Genomic DNA, 25,044 nt, shown 5'->3' on the forward strand with positions numbered 1-25,044 from the left:
TCGCCAGTTCAGGCTGGCACTGGTACCAGTGCAGTCTGGCACTGGGCAGCAGTTTGGGCTGGCACTGGGCACCAATATGGGCTAGTATGGGTCACCAGTGTGGGCTGGAACTGCCACCACTGTGGGCTGGCACTGGGCACCAGTACAGCTGACACTGGACACACCAGGCACCAGTATGGGCAAGAACTGCTCATCATTAGGGGCTGGCATCAGAAACCAGCATGAGGCTGGCACTGGGCACAAGCACGGGGTGACACTGGGTGCCAGCGTGAACACCAGTACAGGCTGACACTGGACACCAGCATGGGCTGGCATCAGACACCAGTTTGGTGGCCCGGTATGGACTGGCACGGGGCACCAGCACAGGCTGGCACTGGGCAGAGGGGTGGGCTCGTATTGGGCACCAGTTTGGGCAGGAACTGGGCACCAGCACAGGCTGGCACTGGGTACCAGCAAGGACAGGAGTATTGCCCAGCTCCCCAGGGCCCCGAGCTGCCACACCGGGCTGGGACCTGCTCAGGGGACATTCCTGGGGGGGAACAGGGTATGGGGACACCCCCGGCAGCGGTGCCCCCTCCCAGCCCAGCCAGGGCCGCAGGGTGCAGCTAATTAGGGGCTAATTGCATTAAACCGGAGCAGCACTAATGCAATTGTGGGATTATCCTGCAGAGACAGCGACCCCCTCATCGCCGTCGGGGTGATGGGAGGGTGGCCAGACACACGGACACGGGGCCTGATCCAGCCCGACCCCCCCAGTCTGCCCCAGTGCCCCCCACCATCGCCCACCCCCTGTGTGCTCGGGATGCCGCCCTCCTCCGGGGCGTTAATTACCCAGCGCTAATGAGGGGCTGATGGGACCGAGGGGGGCCTGCAGCGAAACAGCCCCCCGGGGCTGGCGGCTCCTCCAGCCCGGCACATCCCCGCTGTTGCTGCCGGTGATTACCGAATTAACCGGCTCCATCTGAGCCCGTCTGCCGCCGGGATGTGGGTCAGGGATTACCCCTCTCCGTGCCCCCCAGCCCGGTCCCGGCTCTCCCTGTCCCCAGCGCCCAGGAGCATCCCCCGGTCCTGCCATCCCCATCCCAGGCAGAGGAAGGAGGTTCAGGCGGCCGTAATAAATACAAGAAAAGTTTATTGAAAAGAAAAAGATGTGGGAAGGGGGCAGCAGCCCCAGCCCGGGGTAATAAATAACAACCTGGGGAGCACCAGTTTACAAAATATGGCTCTGGCCAGTGGGGTCCTGCAGGGTCCCCAGCGAGGCTGGTGGGGGCTGTCGGGCACCTCGGGGAGGGGCTCAGGGGGCCCAGCCCCCCGGCACCCCCGGGCACCTGAGGAGGGGCTGCTGGACACTCCCAGCCCGGGAGGGACGTGGGAGCAGCCCCATCCCTGCCTGTCCTGAGAGCCACCGCGGTGCCACAGCAGCGTCCCCAAGCTGGGGGCACCGGCTGCGGGCAGGGGCTCAGCACCACTCGGGCACCCCTGGGCGGGTGCCCCAGTCACATCCTGTCCCCCTCCGGGGCTCAGGCCAGGATCTTCTGGGGGATCTCCACCGAGGCTTTGATGAAGATGGCGTTGTCCCGCACGTAGTTCCGTTTCCTGATGTCCTCGTGCGAGATGAACTTGGGGTATCCGAAGCCCAGGGTGCTCTCATCCAGGGAGCTGCGCGAGGCTCCCGGCTTCTGGAAGTTTTTCCAGTTGGGGTCGGGGTGGAAGGTCTCGGTGATGTGCTGGGGCTTGGAGAGCGAGGGGTCGCTCTGGTCCAGCAGGGAGAAGGTGACGCGGTAGGAGAAGGGCCACTCCAGCAGGTTGTCGTACTCGCCCGGCAGCACGCGGATGTACACGGACAGGTGGCTGCTCTCCCCGCTGCCGTTGCCGTTGAGGAACGCCGACACCTGGAGCTTGTAGCCGTACTTGTGGGTGTAGAACGGGGGGCTGAAGAACTCGTAGTTGCTGCGGGCTTTGGCCTCCTGCAGCTTGCGGGCGTAGTCGGCAATTTTCCAGATGAGGGTCCCGTCGCTGCTCACCGACAGCTCCTCCACGTCCCGGCGCAGCTCCAGGATCTCCTGCCGCTGCCGGCTCACCAGGGCACACACCATGCCCAGGTGGGTCTTGGTGCTCTCCTCCAGGTGCCGGCCCATGGCCAGCTTGGGGCACTGCGGGGACAGCGGGACCGTCAGCAGGAGGAGGGCAGGGACAGTGGGGACAGGAGAGGGAGGTACCGTGGGGATAACATGGGGATGTCATTGGAGCATGGGGACAGGAGGACATGACCATGGGGACAGGAGGACATGACCATGGGGACAGGAGGACACGGGACAGGAGAGGGAGGTATCATGGGGATGTCATTGGAGCATGGGGTACTGGCACAGGGATGTAATGGGGACACAGGGGTGGCACAGGGACACCTGGTTGGGGTGGCAGGGGGACACTTGGGGGCCACATGGATGGGACTGAGCACAAGGGATGGGACAGACGTTAGGAGCGGTGTGGGGGTGTTGTGACACAGCAGGGACAGCAGCCCATGCCCAAGGATGCCAGGGCAGGTTGGTCACAGGGACAGCACTCACCCGGTGCTTGCAGCCAGCTTCCTTGAAGGGGCACAGCAGCATGGCAGTGTTGCAGCTCTCCTTGAGGTGGGTGGGCACATCCTCCCGGGCAATGCTGGGTGTCCCACACTGGTTGGGGCACGGCACAGGGTACCGGGGACACTGGTACTGGTGGTTCTGGGGAGGCAGAGAGGCTGGGAGTCAGCTGGGGCTGGGAGCTGGCAGGGTGAGGGTCCCCGTGGGCTCCATCTCACCTGGATGGTGTCAAAGACGAACTCCTTGGAGCAGTAGGTGCAGGGCTGGGTGCGCTTGGGGCACTCGGCCAGGGCGTGCTGGGACAGCAGGCGCCGCATCATGCGGGCCCCACACTTGTTCTCACAGTACACACTCTCCTGGGGACACGTGCCCTGATGGCCCTGGGGACCACGACAGCGTCATCACCCTCTGGCTGCCCTCACCAGCCAGCCCTGACAGGGATGGGGACACACAGTGCCCCCACAGCCAGAGGGCACAATGATCACAGAAGTCCAGATGTCTACCAAGGCTGTCCCCACCATGACGTGTCCCCCACAGGGTCCCCCCCAGTGCCCACCTCGAAGGCCTCCCCAGTGAAGTCGCTGGCGCAGAACTCGCACTTGACCCTGCGCTTGGGGCAGCCGTGCTGGACGTGCTCGGGGAGGTCCCGGCGGCTCAGCTTGGCGCTGCACCGGTTGGGGCAGGGGATCACGTTGAATCCACAGGTGCCAAGATGGGCCTGGGGGACACAGGGATGGTGATGGGGAGGCCTCAGGGTACAACTCTGCCCTCCCCATCCTGCCAGGCCCTACCTGGAGGTGCTTGATGAGCCCGCTCCAGCGGCAGCCCTCCTCGCTGTGGATGCAGCGGATGGCCAGGCTCAGCACCTGCGCCTCCAGCTCGGGGTCGGGGTAGATCTGCAGGGGCAGCAGTGGGGTATCAGCATCCTGCACCGGGCTGTGGGGGCACACAGCCCCCAGCTCAGCCTGGCTGGGAGCCCTGGGCACGCTGCCCGGGGCCGGATCCCCCCGGGCACACCAACAAGAACCCTTTGTCGGGAGCTGGTTTCCGCTCCCAGCCCGCGGCACAAAGGGCTCTTGCTTCCGCCCGGGCGCCCGTGCCAGGCTGGCAGGGCTGTGCCAGGCGCTGTGCAGAGCTGGGGACAGCCCCTTGGTGGGGATGTCCCCTTGGAGCAGGGGACACATCCCTGTGCCAGGCTCACCTTGGCGTAGTCCAGGGGCAGCTGGTCCTCCGGACACTTGAAGACGCCTTCACTGCAAGACACAGAAGGCTCAGGATCACTCAGGATCACCAGTGACACAGCCATGATGTCCCACAGGTCCCTGCCATCCCACCCCAGGACACAGCCACCATGTCCCACAGGGTCCCTGCCATCCCACCCCAGGACATTGGTGCTGTCCCTGCACTGCTGAGTGCTCACCCCATACCAAACCCAGCCGCCACCCTGGGGGAGCCACGGCTCTAATCCTGCTCCATCTGTCTGAGCTGGGAAATGCCCCCGCCAGACACCGCCCCAGGCAGCCCCCCACCCCCGGCCGCGGTCCCCAGGGGCCTGGGCCAGCCGCCGCCAGCGTGGCACCATCTGGAGCCCCGGCAGCCCCGGGCCCATCCCGTCCCCTGGGATTAAGGAGGGTGCCGGCGGCTGGCCAGGAGGGGGCCGGCAGGGCCGGGGCAGCCCCAGGTGCCGGGGCCCAGGGGAGGTGGGGGAGGGCAACAGCTGGGCGCCAGATGTGCAGCCCTGATGCGTGGCCCTGGGGCTCCTGCTCCACAGGAAATGGCCCCAGCAGCCACCACGGTGAGTCAGGACAGGGGGACAGGCAGCCCCGCCGGAGGGGTCCCCATCCTGCTGGGCCCCCAGGATGGGGTGTTCCTCCTGAGAGCTGTCCCTGAGGTGGGAAGGGCCCTGCTCAGCCCTGCCACGCAGAGGAACAGCAGGAAGTGGAGACAGGGACCCAGCCAAAAGGCAGCCTGGCCTGTGACAAAGCTGGCCAGGAGTCACCATCACCTCTGGTCTGCACATCACTGTGCCCAGGGGTAGGAAAGGGTGTCCATGCACTATCCCTGATGGACACTGGGGTGGGAGACCACAGGTGCTGCCTACAGGGACGTGCAGCAGGCACACAAAGGGGACCCTGTGGCTCTGCTGTCTTTGAGGTGACACTGGACAAGGCTGTCCTGCCTGGATAGCCCTTGTGCCCATCCAATCACTGCAAGCCCCTGGCAGGCACTGGTGCGGCCTCGACCAGAGCTGCCAAGTGGGTGTGAGACACCAGGACTGAGCCAGCAGCACCGCCGGGCACGCGCCAGCCGGGGCTGCCTGGCCCTGTCCCCTGCAGCCACCAACCCTGAGCTGGGAGTGCAAGTGAACCCCAGGAACCCCAGGAACCGTGGGGTGTGACCCACGTGAGGAACGTGAGTCTGCCACGTGCCCACTCTGTTTGTCGCAGGTGGTTTTGTGGGAGTCATCAGGGATCCACCGAGATAAGGTGGATCCGTACACTGAGATAAGGAGGATCCATACACCGAGATAAGGTGCTCGCAGACAGGGCCGGGCACCCGGCCCTTCCCGGGGAGCCCGTGGCATTGCCTCGTGGCTGGGATCACTCTGCTGCCTTGCCAGGGCTGCAGCTGTGCCTGCACCCCGTGCCCGGTGTTGGGGTGCTGGGGCTGGCGGGGAAGTGGGACGATGACCCGAAGCCAGCGCCTAATCCCCGACAAAGCCTCCCCATTCCTCACGCTTGGCCGGGCAGGGAATGTGCTGAGGCAGCACCCGGGGGGACCGACCGTCCTTGCCTCTGACCTTCACGGCGTGTTGGGGCACAGCGAGGTGATGGGGTGGGGAGCCCCGGCACCCCCGGTACCCCCCGGCACCCGTTCCCAGCACCGCGGTGGGGCCGGATGGCCCAGCCCATGGGAGCCCCAAACTGATCCGGGACAAACACGTTGTTCTCATAGGGGGGACCCCCGAGGCCATTCCCCCCGGCGGGAAGGTGCGGGGGAGCGGGGGGACAGATGCGCTCAGACACGTGTCCCGGGGCACGCCCGGTTTCACAGAAACCGGCCCCGGTGACGGTGGTGCCCGTGAGCTGTCCCCGGGCGAAGGTCGCTCCGGCTGGGAAAGGCGGGGAAAGGCCCGGGGTGACGCTCGGTACCCGCCGGCACCTCCTGGCCGTGCCCCGCGGGACCCCCGGGACCGCGCCGAGTGCGGCGGCGGCCGCGAACCGAGACAGCACCGGGACAGCACCGGAACAGCACCGGGACAGCACCGGCCCCGCACGCGTCCCCGGCTGCCGGTACCGGGGGTCCCAAACCGCGGGGCTCGGAAGAGGCCCCGGCTCCTCGCTCCCCGCACACGGCCGGGTCGCGCTCACCCGTGGGCGAGAGGACCCCGGGATTGACCGTACACCCCTCCCCAGAAACACCCCCGACCACTTCCTCCGGCGGGGCCGGGGCAGGAAGGGGTTAAGCTCGATTCTCGAAACTCGCCGCTCCGGGCTTCACCCGGCCCTCCTCTTCCTCCTCCTCAGCGAAAGGGGCCACGGGCCGCTGCACCCGCGGGGCGGCTGTCACGGGCTGGGCGCGCCCCGCACCCCCTCCCTGCCCCGGGGCACCGCCGGGCACCCCGCACCTTTCCCTGGCCCGAGGCATCCCGGGGCACCCGCACCTTTCCCGGAGCACCCCAAACCTTCTCCCGGGGCACACCGCAGCCGTTCCCCCGCCCGGAGCACCCCCGGACGCCCCGCATCTCTCCCCAGGAGCCCCGCACCCCCAAGCACCCCACGTCCCTTCCCGGGCTATCCCGCATTCCCTCCCGAGCCCGGGGCACCCCGCACCCCTCTCGGGGCACCCCGGGACACCGCACCCCGGGGCCGGCGGCGGATGGCGGGTGGCGATGGCGAGGAGCACCCGGTGCCGCCCGGGGTGCGGAGCCCCGCATCGGGCAGTGCGGGCGGTGCGGGACCGGGGCACCGCACGGGGGAAGGGGTGCGCGGACTAACATCGGCTCGGGTCTGCCGTGGGGCGATGCGGGGTCTCACCTGAGGAACTCCTGCAGGCAGGTGTCGCAGAAGCGGTGGCCGCAGGTGGAGACGCGGACGGGCTCCCGCATGGGCTTCCCGCAGAGCGGGCACAGCACCCGGCGCCGCGGCCGCTCCAGCAGCTTGTAGTCGTAGCCCGGCATCCTCCACCTCCTCCTCCCGCTCCCGCCGCCGCCGCCGCCGCCGCCGCCCCGCGCCCGCTCGGCTCCGCGCTCCGGCCCGGCTCCGCCCGGAGGCCGGACGGGGCGGTGGGACCGGCCCGAGCCCGCCCCGCCACGGGGGACGGCACCGGCATCGCCACCGCCCCCCGCCCCGACCCCGCCTCCCCGCCCCGCCGCCGCCGCACGGGGGAGATGGAGCCGTGCCGGCATCCCGGGGGCTCGGGGAGCATCGCACCGGGGACAGCCCCTCCGAGGGGTTTGGGGGGCAGCACGTGGGGACAGCCACCCTGGGGACCGGGGGAGCACCCCGCTGGTGGGTTTGGTACCCGCCACACTGGGAACGGCCACAGCAGGAGTTTGGGGAGCATCAACATCACATCACTCACGGCCCCCTCGCCCCCTGCAGCCTCCCCTGGCCCGGGGCTGGGCTCTGCGGGCACTCACTGCGGTGTCCTCGCTGTCCCTGCCTGCCCTCCCTGACTCAGAGGTGTCCCAGGGGTGCCACACTCCTGCAGGCAGCCCGAGGGCACGGCTGTGCCCCTGAGCCAGGCTGGAGGTGGGATACAGCCCCCAGGCCCCAGCCATCACCCACAGCAGGACACGGAAGGGCTGCCCTGAGCCCTCCACACCACAGGAACGAGGGGGGACAAACGCTCCTGTGGCTTTGTCTTGCTGGGAGCTCACACCCCAGGCTGCAGCCAACAGCCTCCCTCCAGCCACGGTTTGTAACTGAGCAAGAGCCTGGAGGAGGGAGAATAAAAGCAAATCTGTCTGGCTCCAGCCCCCTCGTCACTCTTTCAGAAATCAGAGCAGCATATGGGAGTATTTGCCCCTTTCCCCAGAGATGGAGCCGAGCAGATGACAGGCTGTGAGCATGTGTTAGTCCCACCAACGCTCGCTCCAGCCAGCTTCCCATTAAGGGCGGCAGTTGCTCCAGCCCCAAATGTTAGCAGTTTTCAATTAGCAAATGGCAGAGGAGAGGGATTCCTGGGGGACACGCTGAGCAAGTCGAGCTCTATCACTTGTCACTCAAGGAGCTCACGTTACCCTTCTCCCTGAGAGGCTCTGCTTAAAATAAAACCCTGCAGCAGCCCGGGGGGATGCAGCCTGCTCGCTGCCAGAGCTGCCAGGGAAGGGATGGGTGGCTCATTTTTGGGGTTACCCTGAGGGATGGCAGGTTGTTCTGAGCTGCACTGGGGCTCCCAATCATCAGGGAACCTTGTACTGGGGTACACTGAGCACGAGCTGCCATCAGCAGGGGATTTACCAGGAGACGTGAGGCTGCTCAGATGATGGAGAGCGCTGAGCTAAATTTTAACCAGCTCCCAGTGATACTGGAAACCCGACAGGTAAAAACAACTGACAGGGGACAACTGTACAGGGAGCACAGGGGAGCAACAGCCACCTTGAGCTGGGGTTGAGGTGCTCCCTGGCCCGGTTTGCTCAGGGCTGTGGCACCCCCAGGGCAGCAGCCCCATGGTCCAGCTGGTTCTGCCACTCTGTGCCAGCAGAGCCCGGAGCCAGGCTGTCTCCAACAAGAGATAGGCACAACCCAGACACTGTCCCTGACACGCTGTGACCTGGCCCCGACTAGAAACTGTCCCTGGACATGATTCTGGGACAAGGTTCAGGCCAAAAGGACGGGTCCTTGGTATCCTGGGGGTTGATGGCACTCCAAAGACAGGACACATCAGTCCTGTAAACACAGGCAGCCTGTGCCTCCGATGACAACCATGAAACAGCCGACTTTTATCATTATTTACTGCTTCTCTTTGATGTTTTAAAATTATTCTTCCCTAACCTCACTGAAGAGCATCTCTGCTAATTAGCCAGGAGCTGACAAAGCCATCAGAAGGTGCTGGCTGTGCCGGCAGGGCGGTGGGGAGGTGTCAGACCCTGCAAACAAAGATCCCTCCTTTTCCCCTCTCCCCAAGCAAAGCCCTCCCCGCACTCAACAACATCACAGCCAGGCATTTGTCTCACACAAAGGCGACACTCAGGGCAATTCCCTTTGTGGAGGTGATATGTTCCCTGTCTCCCATGATGGGTCACTTCTTGAAACCATCTGAGTTCGGAGAGGCCTCTTGTCCTCTTCCCCAGCCTCTCCCTGCTGCTCCATCCCTCCGCCTTCTATTTAACTCAAACTGGAGGGACAGAAAACCGACGCTCCGGCTTCTAAACAAGTCAAGGTGGAGCCTTTCGCCGCAGGGAAGGGAGTGGGGAGAGTCCTCTCCTCTCGCGGCTGCCGGGGCCTCGTGCCCAGGGAGGGCAGGGGTAAGGGATCCGGGCAGACGGACAGAGGGACAGCAGCCGCCCCTCCTGCCTAAGCCTCGTGGGAATGAGGATACGGCCTCGACAGAGGTGCCGGAATCAAAATAAATCAGCTGCGGGATCAGCGAGCAGTTTCCTGCTACAGTCATGGCCCCGAGTCAGCAGGATCTTATTTGGAACAGGGACAGCCTTTCCGTGGGTGACAATGGCCAGAGGGGACCGCACCAGGATGCACGAGCGGGGACCAGGCAGCCTCACCCCGCATCCCCTCCCCTTCCCGCTCCCCTCCGGCCCTGCCTTTCCCCAGCAGGAAGAGCCGCGGGGACACCGATCCACCACCAGCTCCACACAGCACAGGAACAAAAAGAAGGATAAAGGGAGAAGCCCCGAGACCTGCAGATTTCACCGGGAGCTTCTGCAGGGAAACAAAGCAGCAGACGTGAGGAATGCAAGTGGCCTATTTGCCCGGGCTGCGCTCTGCCTCCGGCAGCACGGACATGCCTCGGCTTGTCGTTCCAGGAGCTTTTGTTGCTCGGGGCTGGGGGCCTCTTTGTTTCCTTTACCCTCTCGCTAGGCTTGGTCACAGCCCGGTATTAAATTATTCAAATGATCTCGCTGGGCTTCACAGCTGAACTCCTGTGTGGAGAGCCCAGGCTGTGAAATCCCGAAGGCTCCAGCCCTCCCCAGAGCCCCTGGCCCAGCACAAAGGGCACTGGTCCACACTGGTTTCCCCAGTCTGGAGCAAAGGATCCTAATATTCAAACTGGTGACACCTCCAGTGCCAGCACTGCAGTGCAGAGGTGTCATTAAGCCATAAAATCATTCACCTAACACCAGTGCACTGATAGGAGGCAGGTGGGGGGGCCGCACCCCTGGATTTGGCAGCCCAGCTAGAGCAGGGAGAGCTTGGCTCCTGAAGCAGTGGCATTTTGGTGACACTACTGACAAGACAAAGGGTGTTGGACCTCTGTCCTCCCTGCCCTCAGCCCTGCCCAGGCTGCAGGAGGAGCACCAGCCCCTTCCTTGGTGTGGGGCGAGGGGAGCCCTGAGAGCTCTGCACAACACAGGCAAGAGAAATCTGATGCTGGAAGGAGCTGGAGCTGCTGCGAGCTCCACACAGGGAGGAGAGGCAGTGGCTCAGAGAGGCTTTGAGGCTATTGAACCCAGCCCTGCAACCACCCTGGTGCCCAGGTTGGTCTGGGAAGGGAAAGCACCTTCCCCGACAGCGCGCTCTGTAACCTGCAGCACAGGAAAGTGCCAAAAGCCTGGCAGAACCTTTGAATTCCAGTCGGCTTCCTGGGATAGCAGGGTGTAACTGCCTGAAAAGGCAGCTCCACAAGAAACAAAAAAGGCAGGGGAAAACCCATGCACCCACCCTGCCAGGAGCCAAACAGGGAGGGAAGCTGTGTCTGCAGCCAGGGCTGCACACGCCTCTCCCGGCTGGACGGGACCTGCTCCCTTCCCCAGCTGGAGCCGGGGAGGGGAGGGAAGGATGGGCAGGAGAGCTGCAGAAATTCATTACCTTCCACATGACAGAGGGATCAGTTGGCTTTTACCAGAGCCCGTCGAGGTTTCCCTCATTGAAAACAGGAAAGAATCACAAAAATAATTAGAGAGATTTCATCTCAGCCAGCTTATGAAAGCACTGACTTTATACACAACAGATTGGCAACAGCACAAAGATGGATGTGAAAGGCAAGAGCATTTGCAATGTCAGACAGATCAGAGACAGAAGCTCATCAAAAAATGGCACAGGGCAAATGTAAGTTAAAAAAAGAAAAGAAGAGGAAAAAAATAAAGGAAAGGAAACGACCCTTCTGGAGACAAAAAACGTGACTCCTGTCCATAACACACTACTGCCTGCAAAGACCCCTGGTGAAACCTCATCAGCTCCCTGGACAAAACTGGGTTAAAAAACTTCCAAGTACTGACAATCACTGGCTGTGTTTTGCTGCCTTCCCTAGCTCAGCTGGGAGCCAGTGAGCTGGTCAGCAGCAGGACTGAGGAGCCTGAGGACAAATGTCAGCTGGAGGATCCTCCAGCGAGCTCCTGGGGCCAGGGGAGGCTGTAATTGGAAAGCTCCAGGCAGCATTTGGGGAGAGCTGTGCAGCACAGGGAGGCTGCTCGTGCAGAGCTCGGCCAGCCGTGCAGGCAGGACCCTCCAAAGTGTGCTCAATAAATGGGTGAAACGTTTTAGGGGGGGATGGGAAAGGACAGACTTCTCTAATTAGCAAAGAGGTTTGCATTTAGTCACCCAGCACAGCGCCTGGGGCCCTGACTCCAGACGCTGCTGTGCAAAGGCTGACAGCTCTCTCAGACACTGAGCTGTCAGCCTGGGCTTTGTAACCAGAAACAGTTTCCACGGAGGAAAACAACCTCTGTGCTCCTCACTTTTCCACACAGGCACTTCCAGCAGGGAGGGGAAGAGCCACGGTGTGACCCCCTGAAGGCAGCACCAGAGCTCTGGGCATGTCCAGGGCAGTGACTCTTAGGCACTGGAGGTTCACAGTGACAATTCAATAAGTGAGACCAGCTCTGGTTCCTTGGGAACCATCGTTAGGAGCTCTCTGTTTCCAGACTGCTGCCTTCAGAGTGCAGCTGAGGAGCTCTGGAGCCTGCAGTGTGTCTGAGCCAGGCCACCGTGGGCAGCAGGAAGAGCAGGATGTGGCTGCTGTCACTCACTGGGAAGGCGACTCCTCCACGACAGCTGAAACAGAAAGAGTAAAAATCAAGATTTAGCTGGAAGCCACACCTTGATGAAGCTATAATAAGTTGTCTGCCCCACACAAGCCTGATATCCCACAGATGGGCACCAAAATCCCTGTCCCCTTCCCTACAGGAAGCCACTGCAAGATCTCAGCAGTGGCACAAGCAAGGCAATGCCCAGCAGGACAGAATGCGGTCTCTTGAGGTTTGTGCTCTCCTCCTCTCCAGCCTGGCTTCTCCCAGTTATTCTGTTTGCAGTGGGATTGAGAGAAGGGAGCAGCAGGAGCTCATGATAACCTGGGCAGCAGCCCAAGCCAGTCAAAAGTGGAGTTGGCCCCATGGGAGGAGCAGAACAGCCACCCCAAAGGTAGAGTGCAGTTTGCCTGTGCCAGCACCCTCCCAGGCCAGATCACAGCAGCAATGACATCACATGTGTCACCAGATCCCGTGTTCTCGCTGGAGAAATTTCCAGGCAGACTGAGCTGTGTGAAAGCCCAAATCTCAGCTCTTTACAGAGCTCTTAGTGCTTTTTTGCAAGCTGGTTGCTGAGGGATGCTGGGGCAGGCAAGGCTGCTGCCCTCACACCGCTGAGTTTGCACTCCTGGTACTGGGACAGGACAAGGTTTTGGGCAGAGGGACAGCAGTGGGGCTACACACTGCAAGACAGTGCTGCAGGTGGGAGCCCACAAACCAGCTGCAACAGAGTGCAGGGTGACTCGAGCAGCGGAAGGAGAGAGCAGCCTGCTGTCTTCCTGCAGAGACAAAACCCTTTTACTGCCATGACAAATGCCCTACTTGTTCCCGAGCCTGGGGACTCGGCCATTCCCCATCCCCTTCACGTGGCAGCACACATCACATGAGAGCTGGGCACTTGCAGGGGAGGAACAGAGCCAGGGCTGATTCTGGGGCTGTCAGCCGGGCCTCCTCCCCTCAGGGCTGTAATTAGCCTCCTTGAAGTGGGCTGGGGCTGGAATCCCTCAGCCCAGGCTGAGGCCATCATCAGCCCAGCACAGGAGGAAGAAAGGCCCCTGCAGCAGTCTGGGCCAGGCTCCCGTTGTACATCCAGGCAGGAAGGGCAGGTCACGCCATGGGCACGTTTTAACCCAGCCACGATGCTGCCTTTGGCCCGAGCAGAGAGGAACCACAAAACCATTGCTATCTTTTCCAAACCACAATGGCAAGGCAGCAGCCAAAATGACGCCTCAAATCTCAGCTTCTATTTCAGCAGCATCAATTAGAGAGCTGCTCTTTTTGAATACTCAGTGGACCGCTGGCACAGTAGCTTGGCCAGCCTACCTGTCTGGGAGTGCACCAGACAGCTTCTGCCATCCCTTTGCTCCCCTTGCCCAGTGGGAGAGGCAGTGTCACAGAGTTGAAGAGCAGCAGGGGAATTATTTTGGGCTTGAAGTTATTTCTATTCATCTACACCTCAAGAAGGACTAGAATAACAGTGAGCTTACATGCCAGGGTTACTCAGCACAGCTCTGGTCACAAGGCATTGTGTATGGCTGGGTCCTCATGGCAGGAATCACAGGCACAAAGCCTTTACTCACGCTTTACTGCCAGCAGTGTGTTCCCGTGGCAGCAGGCAACAGAGGTCACCAGGTATGGATGTGTCTCCTCCAGCTGCACTGGCCTTGGCACTCCTGTTTCCTCATCCTTCCTGCCCAGGCGTCCCCTGGCTCCTTTCCCCCACGTGCACACCTCGCCGTCTGCAGAGGGATATAAACACCTCACTGCACACCTGCCTTGGCCACAGCCAGGCCCTGCTGCAGCCCAGGACATGGGGGCTTCAGCCTCACCTGCTCCAATGGCCACAGTGAAGGCATCTCCACAAGCCACCACAGTGACCTTCATCGTCTCCAGCCCCACAACCAGGTGGGGCACACGGCTGTTGCGGCAGGAGTTGGTGCCCAGCTGCCCGTGCTGGTTGCTGCCAAAGGTGTAACAGTGGCCAGAAGCTGACAGCAGAGAGGAGAGACACAACTGGGTGTCACTTGGGACACACTGAAACCCCAGAAGCTCTTTGCTGTCTCCAGATTGAGCATTCTGCTCCACAGACCTTCAACATTGGGAGCAGGGTGTCTCCTTAGAGAGACTGCCCAAGGGAAACAGGCAGAAGGAAGACAGGGAAAATGCAGATGTCCCCCCTCTCAGAATGTGGGCACACACCCTCACCTGTGACAGCAGCTGAATGTGCAGTACCAATGTCAGCACACACAATGGGCTCTTGGTTCAAGGGGGCTGACTGAGCACATACAAACACAGTAGCCTCCTCCACCTGGTCCTCTGGGGAAGGCTCCTCTGCTGAGCTGATCCGGTCTAGGCCCAGCTTGTTACATCTGCACAGGGAAAATCTCTAGGATCACACAGGGATGTCTTCTGGAGCCCCTTGGTCACAACAAAGACAGGCCCAGAAGGGTAAAATGTGGACCCTCACCCCTCTTACCTGTTGCTCCCACAAGCAAGAATCTGGTTCTTCACTGTGAGGACCATGGAGGAATCGATGCCACAGATGACCCTCTGAGCCTCGTGCTCTGGAGGGACTGTGACCTGCTGGGGGCAGTTGTGGCACTCCAGGGTGCCCAGCCCAAGCCGACCTGGTAGGAGAACAGAGCAGGGAACAGCTGATGGCAACACACAGCCCCACTGAGAGCAGCACTGACACAGCTGCTGCAGGAGCCCAGCCCGGGATCCCAGAAAGCAGCAAAAGCCCAGCCTGGGATCCCAGAAAGAAGCAAAGCCAAAGCACAGGGACCCTGGTATGCAACAAAACAGCTGCTGCTCTTCCACAGCCACCCACCCTGGCACATCTGGAGGGGACTGTGGGCAAGCAGGGCCAGCAAAGGGAGTGGGAACAGGCACAAGCCCTGTTCTGCAAAACAGACTTCTCTTACCGTTATCCCCCCTGCCCCAGGCAAACACTTCCCGTTCGTTGGAGACCGCCAGGACGTGAGATGCACCACAGGCCACCTGCACCATCTCGTAGCCCAGCAGGGCCTCCACAATCTTGGGCTGGCAGGGGAAGAGCAGCAGCCGTCAGCCCAGACCTCCCAGCCTGCCCGGCTGCTCTCATCCCTCCCACCCGGCCCCCCAGACTCAACACAGCGCTGGCAGCATCCCAGTTTTCATCCAACACAAACAACAGAGAAATTTCTTTTTTTTTTTTTTTTTTTTGTTCCAAACAGTCTTCAAAGGGATAAGAGACTACGTGCACGCAGCACAGAAGATAATGCAAACATCTCTGGGGCGGAAGAAAGCAGCCAGCATGAGAGTTTGGAGAGGGAAGAGGTTCAGCAAGGGTTGGGATTCGCCCCCCTGCCCATGTGGGGAGTGCCAGGGGCTGTGAACGCCTGCTCTGAGCAGGCAGGGGCTTGGTGCAGGATGTGTTGGCTCAGAGGAGCTGTGAGTTAACGGCTCAGATTCATTAAGGGGTGGAGGGACCAGGATCTCCACATTTCACCCGGCCCCTGCTGTGACCTGCTGTTAGATCTGACACCTCGCCTCATACTCATTATCGTCCTTGAGTGAAAAGCACCGTTTGTTGGGATCTGGCTGCTGCTTCCAACTGGTCTCCCCTCCCCAGCCATAAGCAGGGAGCAGCTCAGCTCTGGGAGGAGCAGGAACAAACGGGCCAGCTGACCACAGTGACAAATGGCACCAGTCCCCGGGCTCGGCTGGGAGCCATGGGCTGCTGCCACATCCGAGGGCAGGCGAGGAAGAAACTGGAAGGGAGCAATGAGCCCTCAGCCCCAGTGCTCCGAGCCAATCGGAAACACACAGCTCTTCTTTAAATACTGGCTCCTTTGAAAAATAACTTTTCTCAGTGAACCCTGGCAGCTGCAGGCCAAGAGTGAAGCAGGCAGGTGTGTGATTGGAGGCAGGCTCCAAGCTGGGAGCCTGCCAACAGCAACCACAAGGCAGCTCTTGACTTCCCCCACGCTCAAAGGGATCATTGTGTAGGGGGGGGAGAGAAAGAGAAAGGCAGGTTGGGTCTTTTAAAACCCGCAGTGACAGGGAGGAGGAGGGGGAGGGGGTCAGATGCCAGAGCATGCCCGGGATGCACATCCCTGGAGCTGGGATGAGCCCCCTCACGTGGTGCAGGAGCCATGATCCATCCTTTACCCCGGGGGAGCAGCACGCCCAGCACCCTCTCCACCAACCTGGCTCACATCCGTGAAGTTTCCATGCCCCAAACAGCCATTGCTGCCGCTGCCAAAGGTCATGATTATCCCTCTGTCTGCAGGAGCAGAAAGGAGCCCTGTCAGTGGCACATGGGAGGCCCTGCAAGGCACACGTGAGGCCCTGCGAGGTGACACAGCCGAGGGGTGGCCATGGCTCCCAGGACATCGGACCCACTCTGACTCAGAATGAGCTGCAGGGGTCACAAAGCCTTCAGAGAGCTTCCAGGGAGCTGCAGGAGCTTCCAGGGAGCTGCAGGAGCTTTCAGGGAGCTGCAGGAGCTTTCAGGGAGCTGCAGCCTCACTGTGCTGCAACGGCTCGACAAACAAACAGCAGTGATAAGAGCACTGAGATAACATTGCTGCAGCTGTGTAGGCAGGAGTTGAGAACCCCAGGGTCTGTCAAGGTGTTAAAGTCACAGAGGCAGTCCCTGAGCAGCTGCCCAGTGGAGGGGTGGCAGGAAACTCCATGGGTGGTAGGATAAACATGCCCATGGAGTTTGCCCACTGTGTATCTGTTGTTTGCTGCCCTGACCCCCAGAAGAACAAACAGAGCTTCCACAGGACCACTGGGAGGGTTTTGCTCCACAAACATGGCCTTGGACGGGTGTGTGTGCTCCACTTCCACCCAGAACACTTCCTGGGCTGCTCTGAGGGGGCTTCAAACCCTGGTTTCCTGCACTTTGAGGATAACCAGCCCTGCAGCAGCTCAGGCTGACTCCTCACTGTGACACCAGTCATTGCTGGTCACTGCATGTGCCCATGTCACACTCACAGAGTACGTGACAGAGATTCTCCTCACACTGCAGTCCCCTCTCTCAGTTCTGGTTTCAGGTGACACCAATGCAACCAGGACAACAAGCACAGGAGGTTTCAAAGAATCATAGAATAATTTAGACCTTTAAGATCACCTAAGTCCAACTGTTTGTAGCCCTCCCCACACCAGACAGTTTGGGACCAAGTTGACCAGTGTGGCATCACAGGAGGACCATGTCTGCCTTTTCTGACTCCCACCTGATGCTACATGAGAGGCCACAGAGGCCTCTGAGTCACCCTAGCCCAGAGCACCTTTCTGGTTCCTCTCTGAGCAGATTCCCCAGGCACTCCCACTGGGTTCTAGGGGGTTCTGGGACCCAGACAGGTGGAGGCAGGAGGCAGCAGCTCACCTGTGAGGCAGGCTGTGAAAAGATCACCACAGGACACGTGTTTGATGGTCACTCCAGACTGGCCCTCCAGAAAGCGGGACACAAACTGAGGCTGGAGCTGCTCAGTGGCTCCTGGGAGAGAAGGACCCCCAGCAGCACCCATGGGAGGAGCCTGATGGAGAGAAACCATGGAAGAGCTGGGTTGGAGAACACTGATGAACCCTTTCCCACAGGCTTATCAGCATTACCCACACCCTGGCTGGGACTGCAGCCCTGGAGGAGGCAGTGCCAGGGTCTGTGAGTGAGCAGAAATGCCTTTTTCACAGAAATCACACATCCAAGGCTCCACAGCCACTCCTGCCCCAGCTTCCCTGTCACTCACCTCCCAGAGGATGAGCCTCCCAGATTTGGTGACCCCAGCCTTCTGTGTCCTGCCAGCAGAGACCTGCACCACCTCAGTGTTCAGCATGGGCAGGCGCAGAGGGGTGGTGATCCCACTGCCCCACGTGTAGATGGATGACAGGGGAGGGGGGATTCCTGTCCTGGCTGAACCACGTCGGACACCTGTGGGGCACAGAGAAATCATTCATGTGGATCCCTGACTCTCCTCCCACAGGAAAAGTGACAGCACCAGCCAGTCTGGGTGCCTGCAGAGCTGCCAGAGCCAGACCTGTGCTGGTCCAAGGGGCTGCAGGGCTCCTCCAGAGCACAGGGAAGGTGACATTTCTAAAGTTCCTCTCTCCAGAACCCTGAATGCCTCTCTGACTTGTGTCATCCAAAGGAAAGGGTCCTTCCAAATGGAGCTGAGTTGAACACACCATGCCAGAACTCACCTCTCTGCCTGGCACTGCTTGCACGTCCCTCTGTCCGGCTGTGGGTCACTGTGGGCACTGGAGCCAAGGGTTTTTCAGGCCTGACAAACCAAAATCCAGCCTTTAATGTCCTGCAGAGCTCTGGATCACAGAAAGTCTGGGCAGAGCTACAGCAGAAGCCACGGGTGGAAGCACTCCCAGCACTGCTTTAAACAACCTGAGAGAGGGAGGCTGGCACCAGCTCACTTCCCCCTGTGCTCACCACTCTCTGTTTGCTGTCACTGTGATGACAAACCCACACCTGCCGTGGCACCTGCCTGGCTCTGAGCCCCTGGGCCAAGCTCAGCCAGCAGCAGCTGCACGTTAGGCAGCACAGCAGAGCTGCATTGGGAAAATGCTGCCTTTGGAGCTCAGAAAGGAGGCAGTGAGCTGGTCAGCCATGCTGTGGGCTGTGGCAGCCCCTCCCAAGGGACACTGAGGTGGCAGTGTCACTTGCCTCCTCATTTTGACGCTGCCCACGTCTGTGTAGAGGTTCAGGAGGGGCCGGATGCAGATGGCCTGGGCCATGATCTCATTCAGCTGGGGCCGTTTGGAAGGATCCAGGTTGAGCATGCTGAGGATGAGCTGGCGCAGGTCGGGGCTGTATCGATCTGAGATCGGGGCAAACGTCCCGCTCATGATCTTCAGCACTAAGGCAGGAAGGTTCTGGAGAGAAAACAACAGGCAAACAGTGGCTGGGCAGTCAGGGGCGAGGCCAAGGAGGAAGGAGCTCTCAGCACTGCCCTCTGCCTTCACAGAGAAGTGATCCCGGCACACATTTTCACCTCTGTGAGAGGCCACGGCTCCCTGTGCTACGTGTAAACCGCATGGCTCTTACCGCAGCTTCGAAAGCCCTCTTGAGGCTGGCGAGCTCGTACAGCACACAGCCCAGGGCCCAGATGTCACTCTTCTGGTTGTAAGGCTTCCCTTCACAGAGCTCTGGGGAGATGTAGCACGGAGTTCCCACCACCTACAAGAGACAAAAATTTATCACAGTGCAGTGAAACTGGGGCAGAGAGGTGGAAAGAGGGAGGATTGGTGCAGAGCTGGCTGGAACACCACCAAAGCTCCACAGAGCTGGGCTTTTGTTCCCTCGGCATCAACAGCTGCCTGAAAATCTCAGTGAAAAACAAGAGGATTTGCCTTTCCAGTGACACATACAGTGATTGCCTCTAATTTTGCTTCTAACCACTTGAGAGAATCTGAGCCCAGAGCACCGAGCGTGATACAAACGTCTGGTCAGATTAGCCCAGGTGGGGAAAGACACTAAATGTCAAGCAGAGAAAGGAGATTAAGGCAGGATGGGAGTGCACAGGCAGGAATTTATTTGCTAAGGATGTGTCAGACAAGTCTGCAAACACCACCCCCAGCAGGAGCCACCCTGCCTGCCCTCACCAGTGGGCTCAGACAGCTCATCCTCTCCCACCTTTTACTTTTCTGCAGCCCACAGAGCGACAGCAAACTCAGGCATGAAGATATCAGCAAACAAAGCAGCACTGCCTAAAGCCACTTCCCAGAGATGGTTGTGAACCAAATCCAGAGTTCCCAGCCTGCTGCCATGGGGTGAGAAGCTGCCCTGCCACTCACCGTGTAGGCTTTGCTCTTGCTGCTCAAGATTTTGGAGATGCCAAAGTCTCCGATCTTGACGATCATGCGGTGCTTGTCCAGGAGGATGTTCTGGGTCTTCAGGTCACGGTGCAGGATCTGCTTGGTGTGCACGTGGTGCAGGGCCAGGAGGATCTGCACAAAGAAGTGCAGGATGGTGTCCTCATCCAGCAAGGAATTACAGCGCTTGTGGATGAACTCTGCCAGAGTGCCCCCTGCAAGGAGCAACAAAGGGCTGTGGGCACAGGACAGCACAAACCTGGCCTAAAACTGGGGGGATTTTGCCATTTTGGCATCGTAACAAGGCAAGCATGTGGGATAAACACATCCTGGTGGGATATGCAGCACATCCTCCAATGCTCCTAAACAATGGCAGCGCAGTTGGTGGGAGGAAGAAACAGGCAGAGAGAAGTTATCATTTACACATTATCAAAAGCAGGAAAAGAAACACTAAAATTACAGCTCTTGGAAGAGGACATAAACCTCCATGGCAGAACAAGATCAGCCTGTTCTGCAGAGGAGAATTCTTGCAGTCCAAGAGGCCACGTGGCACAGAGAGGCCCCTGTCGGGAAGGGGAGGTCCAGACTCAGGGCTCACATACAGATTTTAGCAAACCTTCATGCAAATGCTGATTTCATCTGAAAGTCCACAGGAAATCTTGTCAGAAATGTGGGGCCAACAGGGTTGACATAGGGAAATGTGCCTGAAACCTGAGCCAGGGCAGATGGTAGCATGCTGATCAGGGACAGAAGAGTTTGAAATCTCCTTGTTTTGGATATGGTTAGTAGGTGTAAGGCATATAATCATGGAGTGGCTGAGGCTGGAAGGGACCTTGTGAGGTCACTGCTCAAGAAGAGCTACTGAGCTTGTCCAGGACCAGAATCTTTTGAGTATCTTCAAGGATGGTGACTCCACAACCTGCATCAATGCTTGGTCACTCAGCTCATGGTCAATTTGTTGTCCATCAAGAACCGCAGATACTCTTCTACAAAAATGTCTCCTCAAGAGAGACAGGCTTGGACTCCAGGGGGTGCAAAGCCCAGGATTGTTACAAGGAGCACAAGGTGCTTGACCCAAAGAGAGCCAAGTGCTTGGCATGCCCTGGACCTGCCAAGAGAGCAGCTACAGGCACTGTAGGGGAACAGCAGGGCCCACCTGGGGCATATTCCATGGCGATCATGAGCGCCTTGTCCTCCAGGAAGTTCTCGTAGTACTCGATGACGTTGGGGTGGCTGAGCAGCTTGAGGACCTGGCACTCGTTCTGCGCTGCCAGCCGCTCATCCTTGCTCATCTGCTCCACCGGGATCTGCTTCAGGATCACCAGCTTCTGGTCGGCCTTGCGCAGGCACAGGTGCACGATGCTGCGGGGACAGGGACAGGGACTCAGCGCGGGGAGGGGGACACAGCAAAGGGCCTGGCCATCACCCTGGGGTGGCACAGGTCGCTCGCAGTCCCCGCGCCCCGGGGTGTCACGCACTTTGTGCCGTGTCCCTCCAGGTGCCACACCCCGGCCGACCCCGCATTGCCGTGGCCACAAGCGCTTCGCTGCCACGGGGATGCAGCTCAAAGGCCTCCCGCCCGGAGGCAGAAAGACTGTAGCCGTCCCCATCGCCCACCCCCGGCGCCCCCTCACCCGAAGGCCCCTCTCCCCACCACCCGGATCCGCTCGTATTTCTCCATCCCTGGGCCCGACTCCTCCCGTCTCCATGGAGACACTTCCGCGCTACTACGGCGGCCGCGGGCGGACAAACCACGCCGCTGTGTACGGGGGCTCCGTGGTTCGGTCGGGGGTTAACGCCACCCCCGCTTGGGTGACACCCCAGTGCCACTGGGAGCCAGACCCTCTTGGGTCTGAAAGAGAGAGACCGGAGAGAGAGGTTTGGGGTGCGCTGGGCTGCCCGCCCACACTGCCAGCAGGACCCCCGCACCCCCATAGAGTGGCGGTGTCCCCAGCAGCCTCCAGCCCCGAGCCTGGAGGGGTACCCACTGCGGGGGCTGCGCTGCTGCGGGGCCAGCACAAGGGGCACGAGTCCCCTACATGGCCCCCCAGACCTGCTTTAGACCCTCCAGGACCACGAGCACCCCCGAGGCCGGCCGTGATGGCGGCCATAGCGTGGAAGCGGGTCCTGCCCTACACCCAGGAGTGGTGGCCTCTGTCCTGGAGTAGGGACAGTGACAGAGTGGCAGTGGTGGCACTGCCACGTGGCCCTGCTGCCATCTAGCGACAGCCAGCCCGGCTCACCGGGGAGGGGGTCAGCCCCACTGGCGCAAGCCGGCGCCCTGCAGCGTGGGGCAGCGATGGGGCAGGACCCCCACGCAGGAACCAGCACCCCGCCGCGTTTCGGTGCCGCGTTTTCGGCCTCAGCCTACTGCAGCCTGGTATTAGGGAACATCTTTTAGTACCGCAGCCCCCCTGCCATGTCTTGAGGTGAGCGTTTGTGGCTGCTCCCACTACTTTTCCAAATGTTTTCTCGGGCATCCTCCCCCGACACAATGCGCCGCAACCCCCGGCGACAGCCACACCGTGCCGGGGACACACACAGGGCGCAGAACAGATGTGCGAGGCCCGCGCCAGCTGTGCACCACTGTGGCAGATGTGCAGGGCCCGGCACAGATGTGCAACGCCTGCCAGGCACAGGCTGCTCGCACCCTCCCGCGCTGCCCAGGACAGACGGGCGGTATCTGAGGGCCACACGCGCGGTGTCTGGCGCACAGTGCAATCCCGCGCCCGTTCAGCTGGAACACGCCGAGCAGCTCCGCACACCTGCGGGCCCCGCACACCTGCCCAGGTGCGCCACGCCCGCGCCACGCTCCGCACACGTGCGCGCACACACACACACGGCCGGGGGCGTGGCCAATGCGCCGCTTATCAATGAAAACCGCAGCCACGCCCCCTCAGCGGCAGCCAACCCCGCGTAGGCGCGCGCGCGGGAGGCGCGGCCAGCGCGGGGGGAGTGTCCAATGGGAAGGCGTGGCCCCGCTGGCGCATGCGGGGGGCGTGGCCGGAACGAAGGTGTGGTCGGCATGGGGCGTGGCCCCGCGGGCCCGCCCGCCGCGGCCGCGCGCCGCCGGACTGGGCGCGATGGGCCCGGGTTGGCGGGCGGCCTCGGCGGCGCTGGTGGGCGGCAGCGTGGCGATCTTCGCGGCACTGCGCCGCTTGGCCCTGGCCGTGCCACAGCCCGCCGCCGTAAGGAGCCGTCCCGGCCGCGTCTGGCGCTGGAGGAATCTCCTCGTCTCTTTCGCACACTCCGTGCTGGCCGGGCTATGGGCCCTCTTCAGGTAGGGCAGCGCAGGGAGCGGCGGGCACGGTGCACACGCTGCCAACTGGGCACTCCTGGGGAGTGGGCAGGGGGTAGGGGGTCCCCGTGTTCACCGTCCCGGAGCCTAGGCTGACCCCCTTCCTCCTCTCCTCACTCCCAGCCTCTGGCACTCTCCGGAGCTGCTCTCCGACATCCAGGACGGCTACAGCGTCTCAGGGCACCTGCTGGTCTGCTTTTCCTCAGGTAAGGAGCCAGGCAGGGCAGTGGCCGCAGCCACCCCGCCGGACTTGCCCACTCCCTGCTCAGCTTTGCCTGGTATGCTGGCTCGGGACGAGCCACTGGCTCAAGGGCTGGGCAGCTCCATGCTTCCTGCCTTAATCACAGCGTGGAGCCCACAGGCTGCCAACCCCCAGGGAATGGCCGTCTCTCCATACCCAGACGGGGTGGAGGTACCTGAAGAACAGTCACACCACCCTTCTCCTCCTCCTCGCTGCTCCTCCTTTCCACAGTGGGTCACAGTGCACAAGCCAGACCTGAATGCTCTCCTTCATCCCACAGGCTACTTCATCCACGATACCCTTGACATCATCTTCAACCATCAGTCCCGCTCATCTTGGGAGTACCTGGTGCACCATGCCATGGTGAGTATGGCCAGCATGGGGGGCTAACACACACCCCAGGGCTCAGCCCACCCAGGTTTCATGGGCAAGCTGGAGCCCTTGTGTCTGCCTCACCCTGGCTGCCAGGTAGGCTCTGCACCAACAAGGCGAGAGCAGGACGCCTGCCAGCATCGGCTCCGAGTGCCTGGAGCCAGACAGGCTGGGAGCTGGGAGGGGGAAGAGTTGGAGGCTCATCCCAGCACAGGGAGGTGTAACTGGTCCTGGGGGATCTGGCTTTCCAGACTGGTTTTCTCTAAGCTCAGGTGCCTGCTGGGACCGCTGGGTGGGGAAAACTGTGTGCTCTCACTGAGGGCAGGGAAGGACTCGCTTTCCCCAGGGCAAGGCGAGCTGACCCTGTTCTCTGTGTGTGTGTGTGTGTCCCAGGCCATCTCTGCCTTCGTCTCGCTCATCATCACAGGCCGCTTCCTGGTGGCAGCGGTGCTGCTGCTGCTGGTGGAGGTGAGCAACATCTTCCTCACGGTGCGCATGCTGCTGAAGATGAGCAACGTGCCTTCCCCGGCGCTCTACGAGGCCAACAAATACATCAACCTGGTGGTGTACTTCGCCTTCCGCCTGGCTCCCCAGGCTTACCTCACCTGCTACTTCCTCCGCCACGTGGAGCTGCAGGGCCAGGGTGCCTTCCTCACTGCCAACCTCCTGCTGCTCGATGCCATGATCCTCATGTACTTCTCCCGCCTCCTCCGCTCCGATTTTTTCCCCTCCCTGCGCAAGGGCTCTGCAGGGAGAGATGTAGACGGTGAGAAGTTTCTGATAGACTGAAACGTGCGCGCCGAGGGGGACCCGGCCTCCGGCTCCTGGAAGTTTTGGGCTCTCCAAAGCTGCTCTGATGTGCCTTAGGGCTTTCTCCCTGGCCCCAGGCCCTGCCTTCACCCGCTCTGCTGCCTAAAAGCGCTTCCCTGCTGGACCAGCCCGACAGCTTCGCCGAGCTGCGGGGATGCTGCTGAAGCCAGAGGCACGGCCGATGGAGAAGCAGCCCAAGTCAGCTTCCCTGCAGGCAGCTGGAGGGCCAGGGGTGGCTGTGCTTTGCAGCTGATGCCTGGAAGGGTTGTGAGGGAGGGGAGGAGTCCCTCCCGTGGTGATGTTGGGTGTAATGTGCATTAAAATCAGTCTATTTACTGCTGCCGCAGCACACCTGGGCTGGCTCTTCTGTGGGGCAGAGCAGGTTGGGGATTCTCCCTGGGTCAGGGCTGTGGGAAAGGATGTGCCCCGTTCCCAGAGGAGGGCTGGCAGTTCTCAGGGAGGGAGAGGGCACATTTCTGCTGCTGGCTTTGTTCTAGGGACCTTTCAGCCTGCTGGGTCCTGCCAACCCAGTTGAGCCTTGAGCACAACTCTGTTTCTTGTGTGGATGGGTTCCCCTCTTCTTCCTCATTCCTCTGCTCTTCCAGAGACCCAGGGCTGTGCAAGGGACAGTTGAAGGGAACCAGGGAACCACTGAGCCTTGTGGCAGTGCCTGACCTGCCTGTCTCCAGCCTGATGGTGAGGAGCCTGGCTGGGCTGTGTGACTCACCCAGCAGCCACGTGAAGTGGAGCTGGCATGGAAAAGCCATGTGAGGCCAAGGGCTCT

At 61.1% G+C, this 25,044-nt stretch overlaps 3 protein-coding genes across 7 annotated transcripts; 1 reads left to right on the forward strand and 2 right to left on the reverse strand.

Moving 5' to 3' along the window:
- Window positions 1–1,114: 1,114 nt before the first annotated feature.
- On the reverse strand, window positions 1,115–6,802 carry TRAF4 (TNF receptor associated factor 4). Its single transcript, XM_071447891.1, has 7 exons — window positions 6,620–6,802; window positions 3,784–3,835; window positions 3,374–3,478; window positions 3,139–3,300; window positions 2,801–2,962; window positions 2,568–2,723; window positions 1,115–2,153 (listed from the first exon to the last, which is right to left on the reverse strand). The coding sequence occupies exons 1-7, from the start codon at window positions 6,760–6,762 to the stop codon at window positions 1,521–1,523; spliced, it is 1,413 nt and encodes a 470-aa protein (XP_071303992.1). The 5' UTR covers window positions 6,763–6,802; the 3' UTR covers window positions 1,115–1,520.
- A 3,883-nt stretch (window positions 6,803–10,685) lies between these two features.
- NEK8 (NIMA related kinase 8) lies at window positions 10,686–24,195 on the reverse strand. Of its 5 annotated transcripts, none has more exons than XM_071447723.1 (15): window positions 24,056–24,195; window positions 20,696–20,901; window positions 19,522–19,754; window positions 18,773–18,904; window positions 18,392–18,600; window positions 17,917–17,996; window positions 17,466–17,647; window positions 17,105–17,255; window positions 15,921–15,997; window positions 14,655–14,772; window positions 14,207–14,357; window positions 13,936–14,099; window positions 13,560–13,718; window positions 13,311–13,469; window positions 10,686–11,758 (listed from the first exon to the last, which is right to left on the reverse strand). In XM_071447723.1, exons 2-15 carry the CDS (start codon window positions 20,829–20,831, stop codon window positions 11,730–11,732), a joined length of 1,980 nt encoding a protein of 659 aa, XP_071303824.1. In that variant the 5' UTR covers window positions 20,832–20,901; window positions 24,056–24,195; the 3' UTR covers window positions 10,686–11,729. The 5 variants fall into 5 exon arrangements, with proteins under 5 accessions (XP_071303824.1, XP_071303822.1, XP_071303823.1 ...); XM_071447721.1 differs by lacking the exon at window positions 24,056–24,195 and adding an exon at window positions 21,194–22,521; XM_071447722.1 differs by lacking the exon at window positions 24,056–24,195 and adding an exon at window positions 21,174–21,363.
- TLCD1 (TLC domain containing 1) lies at window positions 22,546–24,609 on the forward strand. The gene is made up of 4 exons (XM_071447726.1): window positions 22,546–22,819; window positions 22,961–23,043; window positions 23,359–23,441; window positions 23,844–24,609. Exons 1-4 carry the CDS (start codon window positions 22,623–22,625, stop codon window positions 24,237–24,239), a joined length of 759 nt encoding a protein of 252 aa, XP_071303827.1. The 5' UTR covers window positions 22,546–22,622; the 3' UTR covers window positions 24,240–24,609.
- Window positions 24,610–25,044: the final 435 nt, after the last annotated feature.

The sequence above is a fragment of the Agelaius tricolor genome, unplaced genomic scaffold (assembly GCF_023055355.1).
Source record: "Agelaius tricolor isolate 1412-34295 unplaced genomic scaffold, bAgeTri1.0.p SCAF_25, whole genome shotgun sequence".
Classification (NCBI taxonomy): Eukaryota; Metazoa; Chordata; class Aves; order Passeriformes; family Icteridae; genus Agelaius; species Agelaius tricolor.

Excerpts from the sequence above, each read along its gene's own strand:
- TLCD1 (XM_071447726.1), top strand. The coding sequence starts at position 22,623 with ATGGGCCCGGGTTGGCGGGCGGCCTCGGCGGCGCTGGTGGGCGGCAGC. Across the intron at positions 23,044-23,358 it reads GCTGGTCTGCTTTTCCTCAG|GCTACTTCATCCACGATACC; the intron begins GTAAGGAGCCAG and ends TTCATCCCACAG. Across the intron at positions 23,442-23,843 it reads ACCTGGTGCACCATGCCATG|GCCATCTCTGCCTTCGTCTC; the intron begins GTGAGTATGGCC and ends TGTGTGTCCCAG.
- TRAF4 (XM_071447891.1), bottom strand. The coding sequence starts at position 6,762 with ATGCCGGGCTACGACTACAAGCTGCTGGAGCGGCCGCGGCGCCGGGTG. Across the intron at positions 3,479-3,783 it reads TGCCCCTGGACTACGCCAAG|ATCTACCCCGACCCCGAGCT; the intron begins GTGAGCCTGGCA and ends CTGCCCCTGCAG. Across the intron at positions 2,154-2,567 it reads AAGCTGGCTGCAAGCACCGG|TGCCCCAAGCTGGCCATGGG; the intron begins GTGAGTGCTGTC and ends CTGTCCCCGCAG.
- NEK8 (XM_071447721.1), bottom strand. The coding sequence starts at position 21,474 with ATGGGGGTGCGGGGGTCCTGCTGGCAGTGTGGGCGGGCAGCCCAGCGC. Across the intron at positions 20,902-21,193 it reads AATACGAGCGGATCCGGGTG|CATCGTGCACCTGTGCCTGC; the intron begins GTGGGGAGAGGG and ends CTGTCCCCGCAG. Across the intron at positions 15,998-17,104 it reads TTTCACAGCCTGCCTCACAG|ACAGAGGGATAATCATGACC; the intron begins GTGAGCTGCTGC and ends CTGCTCCTGCAG.